The sequence below is a fragment of the Oncorhynchus keta genome, chromosome 10 (genome assembly GCF_023373465.1).
Source record: "Oncorhynchus keta strain PuntledgeMale-10-30-2019 chromosome 10, Oket_V2, whole genome shotgun sequence".
Taxonomy (NCBI): Eukaryota; Metazoa; Chordata; class Actinopteri; order Salmoniformes; family Salmonidae; genus Oncorhynchus; species Oncorhynchus keta.
The window spans coordinates 66,114,217-66,125,301 of record NC_068430.1 but is presented as its reverse complement, the minus strand read 5'-3'; the positions used below and the strand labels follow the sequence as shown (position 1 = coordinate 66,125,301).

General features: G+C 45.8%; 2 protein-coding genes across 11 annotated transcripts in view; both read left to right on the top strand.

Annotated features, from left to right (window-relative positions):
• Positions 1-703: 703 nt before the first annotated feature.
• LOC118389242 (uncharacterized) lies at positions 704-9,649 on the top strand. Its single transcript, XM_052527694.1, has 4 exons — positions 704-1,020; positions 6,224-8,770; positions 8,937-9,005; positions 9,235-9,649. Exons 1-3 carry the CDS (start codon positions 958-960, stop codon positions 8,985-8,987), a joined length of 2,661 nt encoding a protein of 886 aa, XP_052383654.1. The 5' UTR covers positions 704-957; the 3' UTR covers positions 8,988-9,005; positions 9,235-9,649.
• A 141-nt stretch (positions 9,650-9,790) lies between these two features.
• LOC118389243 (uncharacterized) overlaps positions 9,791-11,085 on the top strand; it is a 45,331-nt gene continuing 44,036 nt past the window's right edge. For all 10 annotated transcript variants that reach the window (XM_052527690.1, XM_052527691.1, XM_052527689.1 and 7 more), the window contains exon 1: positions 9,791-9,975. The gene's annotated coding sequence lies outside the window, so the exon portion shown is untranslated. The remainder of the gene's footprint in view (positions 9,976-11,085) is intronic.

Genomic DNA, 11,085 nt, shown 5'->3' with positions numbered 1-11,085 from the left:
GTTGGGGAAATTCTAACTCCGTCCTGATGGTGGCAGTGTTGCACTTCCAATCTTATAAAATATCCTAGCTCACAGCTTCAGAAGTCACCTAACCAAAGATTGTCTATTATATTGACAAGATCTTTAAGTGACTGCTCTAACAATGGAAATGGAAATACATGTCCTCAAAGATTGAATACAGGTTTGTGGCAGCGAGACCAGGTGGGACCATTCAGCCAATGAGAGGGCAGATCCGCGTTTTAACAACAGCCATAGAGATTGATAGAAGACTCATCTCTTTATCTGTTCAATTATTGTATCGGTACATTTTATTTTGCGTTGTCTGATTAATTCCAACTTATTGGAATGCCCACCCAGTTGACTACTTTAAAATAGTGGACGCCCTCAAGTTCAATGTCCATGCTTAAACAGGTTATATCCATGATGTGTCTATCTCTATGGCACAACTCTGATATAAAATCTTTCTGTTTTTAATTTGCCGAAATGCCACGTGCATCCACTTATATTGGTGCATTCTTATAAATCTAGCAACTACGGAACTTCTATTCGATCAAATAGGCCTGACGTAGCAAATTAGAATAACATTTTTTGTTGACCAAATTTGACACGCTCTCATTGACCTCACTACAAAAATTCCTCACTTCCTGGGTTTATTTTCTTTGACAGATTTTGGGCGGAGTAAAACCTCAAGTCTTGCCTCTTGCTCTCTGACCTTACGGAGTCCCCACATCTGTTTTTCAGTGGAAACGGAAATTAGGCTGAAAAGACTGTATCCGTGAAAACCGGAAACATCTGCTTTCTCCCCACCCCGCTGGAGAGGTATGACTGGGAAAGCTAACTAGCTGTGATACCACAGTTTATAAACCTTTTTATTTCTACTATAATACTACAATTTTGTTTTCAAGTCAAAGAGCTCAGTGGTAGGGCGATCAAATTTTTGAACTCTCAAAATCCAGAATGAGACGACACACAAGATATGATGAAGACCTGCGAGATGCTACCAGGAGGAAAAGCGAGAAGGTAAATAATCATTTTTTGTCGGTTCTTGCACATGCATTTCCAGAAGTATTGGAAATTACATTTGGTGATTTAATATATTTGCCGGTACCTTCCTGACTGGCATACATACTTATGTTTACATAGCCAACCTGCTCTGAAAATAACATTAGCTAACGTTAGCTAATCTGACGTAAACTAGCTAGTTGCTAGGAAACTCTGATCCGCTTCTAAAATATGTGGACTGGATTTTTTTATATATAATGTTTTTACAAGTTTAATTCCGTCCCAACCTTCGCTCTCTCTCCCCCGCTACTCTCTCCTCTTCCATCCTATCATCTCTTCCCTCTGCTCAAACCTTCTCCAACCTATCTCCTGATTCTGCCTCCTCAACCCTCCTCTCCTCCCTTTCTGCATCCTTTGACTCTCTATGTCCCCTATCCTCCAGGCCGGCTCGGTCCTCCCCTCCCGCTCCGTGGCTCGACGACTCATTGCGAGCTCACAGAACAGGGCTCCGGGCAGCCGAGCGGAAATGGAGGAAAACTCGCCTCCCTGCGGACCTGGCATCCTTTCACTCCCTCCTCTCTACATTTTCCTCCTCTGTCTCTGCTGCTAAAGCCACTTTCTACCACTCTAAATTCCAAGCATCTGCCTCTAACCCTAGGAAGCTCTTTGCCACCTTCTCCTCCCTCCTGAATCCTCCTCCCCCTCCCCCCTCCTCCCTCTCTGCAGATGACTTCGTCAACCATTTTGAAAAGAAGGTCGACGACATCCGATCCTCGTTTGCTAAGTCAAACGACACCGCTGGTTCTGCTCACACTGCCCTACCCTGTGCTCTGACCTCTTTCTCCCCTCTCTCTCCAGATGAAATCTCGCGTCTTGTGACGGCCGGCCGCCCAACAACCTGCCCGCTTGACCCTATCCCCTCCTCTCTTCTCCAGACCATTTCCGGAGACCTTCTCCCTTACCTCACCTCGCTCATCAACTCATCCCTGACCGCTGGCTACGTCCCTTCCGTCTTCAAGAGAGCGAGAGTTGCACCCCTTCTGAAAAAACCTACACTCGATCCCTCCGATGTCAACAACTACAGACCAGTATCCATTCTTTCTTTTCTCTCCAAAACTCTTGAACGTGCCGTCCTTGGCCAGCTCTCCCGCTATCTCTCTCAGAATGACCTTCTTGATCCAAATCAGTCAGGTTTCAAGACTAGTCATTCAACTGAGACTGCTCTTCTCTGTATCACGGAGGCGCTCCGCACTGCTAAAGCTAACTCTCTCTCCTCTGCTCTCATCCTTCTAGACCTATCGGCTGCCTTCGATACTGTGAACCATCAGATCCTCCTCTCCACCCTCTCCGAGTTGGGCATCTCCGGCGCGGCCCACGCTTGGATTGCGTCCTACCTGACAGGTCGCTCCTACCAGGTGGCGTGGCGAGAATCTGTCTCCTCACCACGCGCTCTCACCACTGGTGTCCCCCAGGGCTCTGTTCTAGGCCCTCTCCTATTCTCGCTATACACCAAGTCACTTGGCTCTGTCATAACCTCACATGGTCTCTCCTATCATTGCTATGCAGACGACACACAATTAATCTTCTCCTTTCCCCCTTCTGATGACCAGGTGGCGAATCGCATCTCTGCATGTCTGGCAGACATATCAGTGTGGATGACGGATCACCACCTCAAGCTGAACCTCGGCAAGACGGAGCTGCTCTTCCTCCCGGGGAAGGACTGCCCGTTCCATGATCTCGCCATCACGGTTGACAACTCCATTGTGTCCTCCTCCCAGAGCGCTAAGAACCTTGGCGTGATCCTGGACAACACCCTGTCGTTCTCAACTAACATCAAGGCGGTGGCCCGTTCCTGTAGGTTCATGCTCTACAACATCCGCAGAGTACGACCCTGCCTCACACAGGAAGCGGCGCAGGTCCTAATCCAGGCACTTGTCATCTCCCGTCTGGATTACTGCAACTCGCTGTTGGCTGGGCTCCCTGCTTGTGCCATTAAACCCCTACAACTCATCCAGAACGCCGCAGCCCGTCTGGTGTTCAACCTTCCCAAGTTCTCTCACGTCACCCCGCTCCTCCGCTCTCTCCACTGGCTTCCAGTTGAAGCTCGCATCCGCTACAAGACCATGGTGCTTGCCTACGGAGCTGTGAAGGGAACGGCACCTCAGTACCTCCAGGCTCTGATCAGGCCCTACACCCAAACAAGGGCACTGCGTTCATCCACCTCTGGCCTGCTCGCCTCCCTACCACTGAGGAAGTACAGTTCCCGCTCAGCCCAGTCAAAACTGTTCGCTGCTCTGGCCCCCCAATGGTGGAACAAACTCCCTCACGACGCCAGGACAGCGGAGTCAATCACCACCTTCCGGAGACACCTGAAACCCCACCTCTTTAAGGAATACCTAGGATAGGATAAAGTAATCCTTCTCACCCCCCCCCCCCCTTAAAAGATTTAGATGCACTATTGTAAAGTGGCTGTTCCACTGGATGTCATAAGGTGAATGCACCAATTTGTAAGTCGCTCTGGATAAGAGCGTCTGCTAAATGTCTTAAATGTAAATGTAATTCAATGTAATGGGTATGACAACAAACTAAACTGTGTCTGACCTACCACATGCATGCACATCCACATGCAAGCATTCCTTACTAATTCTCTCAATTACCAAACTTCAGGTTTTATTTGGAAGATGCATATATTGTACATTTTTCAAGTTAGGAAATAGTGTGGTTTGCCAAGTGGATTCTTCTGTTCCATGCGCTGGCAGTCGAAATACAGAACAGAGAACAGAGTGTAGGTATGAGTTTCCTCCATGTATTTCCGACACACAAAACTCAGGCACAGCTAACTCTCTCACTTACTATTTACTACAAACCCAAGGTTAGTAACTTATTGAACAGATAGTTTGGTACTTTTTCTTTGACCCCCACCCCCTAAAATAAACTGATGACTGTCCATGGTGCTGAAATTGTGAGGGCATCTATAGCTTTGCTTTGGCTAGTGGATAAATGTTTATTGGTAGGCCTATTTGGTAGTCATTTTCTCATAGCCTAACATTTCACAAAGCTATACATGTTGTCGCAATGCTGCCATTTTTTAGACTGCTGACTGGTGGCAATAATGTAAATAAAGTTGGAAATTCAAACATTACAGATGGTAAAATAATGTTTTTATGCAACAGCATACTAATCACCTACCAATGGATTTTTAAATAATATACAACTGTCCTGTATAGGCTACATGAACCTGCATGACATGAGCCGTCCTAGTGCTCTCTCCTAGTTTGGATAGAAAGTTGCTGTGAGTAAAAACAGTCTATTAATGCCAAATAATACAGTCAGTCCACCCTCAAAACACTAGTTTACTAGGGATTGTTTCATTATTAAGTCTACATTCTATAGCTACAAACCCCCGTTTAGTATTTTATTTGATTAGGCTGTTGTCAAGGCAGCAGCTACTCTTCCTGGAGAACACAGAAATAAAACATACCACCAGTGTAAAATAAACTGATGGCTGTCCATGGTGCTGAAATTGCGCGGGCATCTATAGCTTTGCTTTGGCTTATGGATAAATGTTTATTGGTAGGCCTATTTGGTAGTCATTTTCTCATGCTAAGCCTAACATTTCACGAAGCTATACATGTTGTCGCAATGTTGCCATTTTTAGACTGCTGACTGGTGGCAATAATGTAATTACTTGTTCAGTAATTAAAGTTGGAAATTCAAACATTGCAGAGCGTAAAATAATGTTTTTATGCAACAGCATACTAATCACCTACCAATGGATTTTTTTATAATATACAACGGTCCTGTATAGGCTACCTGAACCTGCATGACATGAGCCGTCCTAGTGCTCTCTCCTAGCTTGGATAGAAAGTTGTTGTGAGTAAAACCAGTCTATTAATGCCAAGTAATAGTCAGTCCACCCTCAAAACACTAGTTTACTAGGGATTGTTTCATTATTCAGTGTACATTTTATAGCTATGTACTGTATTTAGCTGCTTTTTATAAAAATGACACATCAAATAGCCAAACAAGTTCTCCCCCGAGTGGCGCAGTGGTCTACGGCACTGCATCTCAGTGCTCGAGGCGAAACAACACACCGTGGTTTGATCTCGGGCTGTATCACAACCGGCAGTGATCGGGAGTCCCATAGGGTGGCGCACAATTGGCCCAGCGTTGTCCAGGTTAGGGGAGGGTTTGGCCGGGGTAGGCCGTCATTGTAAATAAGATTTTGTTCTTAACTGACTTGCCTAGTTAAAATAAAATAAACTGGAAAAAAGTACTTGGCTTGAGGGTAAAATCAGCCACTATTTATTGTTGAACTCAGTGGGTTTTGACTGGCTAATAGCCTGCACAAATGGGCTGCAATATTCAAGGTATATGAAATCTAACTTGAGAGAGTCTCCTGAAGTCCTCATTTTTGTGTGTGTGCAAATCTTTTCACCGCAGCCTGGAGATCCAGGTTGCGGCCCCGACTGTATTGCCAACCCAGACAGTCTTTCATGAGACATGGTGCATTATAGGCCTATGTCCATTTCGCTGCACAAAATGTAATCCTATTCTTGAATAATACATGCCAAGATATACCTGAGATAAGGGACTGTTCATATTTGCAACCACACAACTCAAACACCGGTTCACCAGTATGAACGAAATCGCAAATCGCTTTTTATTGTTCAAGCCTCAAGAACGGTTGTCCGCTAAATATGATAATCTGTGTTTGTATCTGCAAATGTATTGTCTGTCCAGTATCCAGACGGCCTCTCCCTAGAGCTTCCTATACGTTAATTTCTTTCCGTAACATGTTGAAGCCGGCAATTAAGGAGAATGAGAGGCACAATTAAAGATGTTGCAGAACTGCTGTATTTGAAGCACAACTCACTTCTGACCAGTTTCCCGGATGTAGCTATGGCAATCAAGCTGTTTTTACAATCCTGTAACAGTCGCTTCTGCGGAAAGATTGTTTTCTAAACTACAATTCATAAAGAACTGACTTCGAAGTATCAAGTTCTCGGTCTGTTGTGGATGTTAGCCCTCCGTGTACATTTAAGGGCCAGACATGCTACTCTGTTCTGGGCCAACTGTACTTTGCCTATGTCTGTCTTAACAGCACTTGACCATATAACTGGTATGAATCTTGTCAACCTTCATCAATTTTTAAGGTATAAAGCAAGCAGCTGTCTTAGTGGATGGTTATCCATTGATATTCTCTCATGTCTCCTGATAGGACCCTAAGGATAAACAACACAAATCCACCATTTACTCATTCAGGACACAGGAGCAGGACACAGCAGCCACAGGCTTCCAGCGCTTCCTCAATGTCCTCAACAAAGGGGTGGACATCAACAAGCTCTCAAAGATTGTCAACAACGTGAATGAGTTACCCCCTATGCAGGAGGGCCATCCCAAGACTACCTACAGGAGTGAGGATAAGGGGGCCCCAGCTCAGAGCTCTCAGGATTGCTTGGGACCCCACAGTAGAGCTCTGCCACAGGACCACAGTCACTCACACATTCTTGGAGAAAGGAGGCTGGATCTCCCACACGGCCAGCTCCAGAGCCTGCTGGAGTCCATCGGTCTAGACCTGGGGGTGGAGGGGTTGGGCCGACTGTCAGACCGGACCAAGGAGAGGCTGTACGGGATTAAGAGAGACCAGGAGAGGAGTCCCTTGACGTCAGACAGGCACTCTAGAACTAGAGACTGGGACAGAGAACGAGACGAGGACACAGAGAGGGACGGATCTAAGAGAAACGGAGAAAAAGACAGAGAGAGAGACTGGGTCAGTTCTGAGCGAGACCGAGAGAGAGACGGGGACAAATCTGAGCGAGATAGGGACAGGCGCTCTAATACCAGGGACAGGCACTCTGGTTCCAGGGACAGGCGCTCTAGTACCAGGGACAGGGACAGACACTCTGGTTCCAGACACTCTGGTACCAGAGACAGCAACAGGGACAGGCGCTCTAGTACCAGGGACAGCAAGAGAGACAGGCACTCTAGTATCAGGGGCAGGCGCTCTAGTACCAGGGACAGAGACGAGGACAGGCGCTCTAGTGCCAGGGACAGAGACGAGGACAGGCGCTCTAGTGCCAGGGACAGAAACAGGGACAGGCGCTCTAGTACCAGGGACAGGCGCTCTAATACCAGGGACAGGCGCTCTAATACCAGGGACAGGCGCTCTAGTACCAGGGACAGGAACAGGCGCTCTAGTACCATGGACAGGCTCTCTACTAACAGAGACAGGGACAGGTGCTCTAGTAGCAGAGACAGGGACAGGCGCTCTAGTAACAGGGATAGAGACAGGGACAGGTGCTCTAGAGACAGGGACAGGTGCTCTAGTAACAGGGACCGAGACCGGGACAGGCGCTCTAGTAACAGGGACAGAGACAAGAACAGGCGCTGTCGTACCAGGGACTGTGACAGAGATGGCGACTGGGCCGAAGGAAGCGACAATGATTGGTATAGGGACAAGTCCAACGAAAGCTCTGCTGACCTCAACACATACTCAAAGGACCCTATATATCCTTTTTCTCACCCTCCTAATGCATCTATGATGGCAACCGTTTCCACCACCCAGTTCTCTCTGTATACCAGCAGACCCTACGCCAATACCTTCCCTCCAGGTTGGGGTTATCCCCCTGGCCTTATGCCCCCTGGTATTAGGCCCCCTGGTACCATGCCCCCTGGTATTAGGCCCCCTGGTACCATGCCCCCTGGTATTAGGCCCCCTGGTACCATGCCCCCTGGTATTATGCCCCCTGGTATTATGCCCCCTAGTATTATGCCCCCTGGTATTATGCCCCCTGGTATTATGCCCCCTGGTATTATGCCCCCTAGTATTATGCCCCCTTTTACCATGCCCCCTGGTACCAAGCCTCCCTTCCCATACCCTCCCCCTGGGTATCCACCCTACCTCAGCGCCCCACCACATTACTCTAATAGCACAGCAGCCTCAAGCCAGACATACGCATACACACAGGCTGCTAGAAACCTCCAGCTCTCATCTACTCAGCCTGCCAGTAACCACCAGTTAGCATATATCCCACTCCCATACAACCAGCCCTCTGGCACCCTCCAGCAGCTAAACACCAAGTCCACTGGCAACCTGCTCCAGCTCATGAACCTCCAACTCCCAAACAGCAAGCCTGCTAGCACCCGCCAGCTTACTTACATTCAGCCAGCTAGCAACCCCCAGGTCAAATCTATCCAGCCTGGTGGGACCCAGCAGCTTACATACATTCAGCCCACTAGCAACCGCCAGGTCACATCTACCAAGCCCGCTAGCACCCGCCAGCTTACATACATCCAGCCTGCTAGCAATCCCCAGGTCACATCTACCCAGCCCGATAGCGAACTCAAGTTCACAAGCACGGCTGTACTGACGCCAGCACTGAAAGTGTTGACCCCAGGCCCCATCTCCTTGAACAAGGTTCAACAACTGAAGGAGCTGTCACCCCCCCGCTGTCTGCATTACGTTAAGACGGTGGTGCCCAAGGGCAGCAAACGCCGCATGAGACGGTCAAGAGTCACGAGAAACAGGCAGGCGCTTGAAGAAAGGTATAATAAATACAAGAAAGAGGTTCTGAGAAAGAGGAGAATATATCGAGATCTCCAAGGGAAGAGAGATGGACTGATTGCAAGAGCTGCAGCGAAAGTGGCCGCTCGGTTGGCTGCAAAGTATCCCAGGGCCCTCTCTGAAGCGGAGGCAGAGAGCGATGTTGAAGGGGAGAAAAAAACAATGCCTGAAGAAGTGATTAAGGGGAAACTAAAGAAGAAGGTTTGTAATTACTTCTGGAAGTACATTATTACCATTGGTACGATAGACCGTGGCTTACTTCTATGCTGTTCTCACTTTGTCATTGTTCCTTGTGCCTTTTTACTAATGATATTATTCACCATTCAGTCATATTTTTATTGACATGCGAGTGTGTACCCGTTCTCAGCTTGAAGAGTTCAACCTGAAGATGAAGCGGAAATCGACGCAACCAACATAAACTCAAAGGCAGTTTGTTGTAAGTAAAAGCAGTAGAAATACTATATTTATTTCATCAAAGAATCCGTATTCTGTTGTGTTTACTAGACTTTGGTGAAATTTGTAAAGTTTAGTTGTTTCTTAACTTAACGACCCTGGAATATTTGATTTGGGTCAGTTATGCAGTGATTCTCTTATCAAATCAAGAAAGCATGACTGTTTTTCTATAATAGCGAGTCATTTGTCTCAACTCTTCCTCTTTTCTGCAGATCTTCACTTGGCATCATGAGCTCATCTCCCACTAGAATAGAACCTGCTGCTAACCCATCCAGACCCTATGGACATTAGTTAGCTTACATTGTTACCTATCATCCATTTATTGATTTGTAATGATGCTAACAAAGGATTTGTTATCTTTGAGCCACATCCTTTAAGGCAACATATTGAAGAATCTTTTTCAGTGTATATTCAGATTGGATTTATATGTAGTAGCATGGGTACGGTCAGGGGCTTTTCTTGAAAACGTGATCTGACGTGCAAAAATGATTATCTATATAGGCTTTTAGTTTTAATTAGGGCCTGGAGATTTTCCTAGGCTGGTTATTTGGTCAGGAAAACTCTTAACCCATTTCTGTGGATCCTCTTTCACTGTGTATATATACAAATAAAGAGTTATTTTATTTATTTATTTTTCTTAAAAAGTAACTTCAAAATGGAAGTCATGCTGATGATCTAAACTATGCTCCACACTCCGGCCTGTTGGTGGCAGTATTGGAATTTGAATCATAACAGGGTGGGAAAAAATCTTCAGAAGCAGGTACAGCAGAAAAATCAAATAGTCTTTGTCCTTGGCTAGCTAGTTCTTTGCTTTTGTACTAGGTAATATATGCATTTTTATGCAATTGCGTGGAACTTGTTTGACGCCTCAAAATCTAAAATGACATGGCGAACATAATGAGATGGTACCCTCTTTAAGGCCTAAGACGAGCGCGGGTGAGGTTGCAGACGAGGTAAACAATAATTTTATAGCTACTGCTTGCACTTTATTTTTAAGAATATGGTAATGTGTTTGGTTATGATAAACAGTTATTGGGCTATATGCTTTTGTCACGCTCACAGCATGTTCTGAAAATGGCATAGCTACAAGCTAACGTTAGCTACCTAGCTTAGTAGAAGAGGTTCCGCTTCAGATTAATGCAGCTTTAGTATTCTGATCATAGTTAGCATTTATGGCTAGCATTTGAAGCCAGCAATCGCGTTCCTCACACGCTAGGAACGAATTTCCTCAAGTTATAATGAGAAAGTGCCAGTCGGTCCCAAAAACACAAGTTTAATGGAGACTTGTAGGAGGACTGCGTATGACGTCGCCCACTGTATGCGATTTCGTTAGCCCGATTGCATCCAGACTGAGAAGTCCGCATTGTATTCCAGACCACGTCCTGAAGTGGTCAGCAAGATCTGAACACAATCAGCACAAAGCCACTTCTGTGCGTCTAGACCAGTCTTCTCTGTGATATCTTCATATTCTGATAGCCAGGGGCGCAACTTTGGTTTTAGAAGTGAGGGGGGACATAACCTGGAGGGGGGACTGGGGGACCTCCCTCAATTTTTTGGGACATCAAACAAATTTCCTGCATTTGTACACAATCTAATATGACCCTTTTGGCATAATTTTGTGGTCACTTACTGTAAATAATAATATGTTTCCAAATTCTTCTTTATGAGTGTGGATGCTACAATGATTATGGATAAACCTGAATGAATTGTGAATAATGATGCGTGAGAAAGTTATAGAGGCACACATCATACCCCTCCCAAAAAATGTCTAGCCTCCCATGTTATTGTAATGGTGAGAGATTAGCATGTCTTGGGGGTATGATATTTGTGTGTCTAACTTTCTCTCTCATAATTATTCATGATTCATTTAGAATGATCTGTAATCATGGTAGCATCCACATTAATGTAGAAGCTTTTAGAAACTAATTATATTCTTATTTACAATAAAAGTGACTCCAAATAGACATAATACATAATTTACCATTAATTTCTATTGGGCACAAAATAATCTGAAATGCAACCAAAACAAACAGCAAATGTATCCAACAAATTTGTAGACTCGC

What these genes read in the sequence shown, in the direction of transcription:
- LOC118389242 (XM_052527694.1), top strand. Translation starts at nt 958, where the DNA reads ATGAGACGACACACAAGATATGATGAAGACCTGCGAGATGCTACCAGG. An exon ending in CCAGGAGGAAAAGCGAGAAG is followed by an intron (nt 1,021 to 6,223) that starts GTAAATAATCAT and finishes GTCTCCTGATAG; the next exon opens with GACCCTAAGGATAAACAACA. An exon ending in AGGGGAAACTAAAGAAGAAG is followed by an intron (nt 8,771 to 8,936) that starts GTTTGTAATTAC and finishes ACCCGTTCTCAG; the next exon opens with CTTGAAGAGTTCAACCTGAA.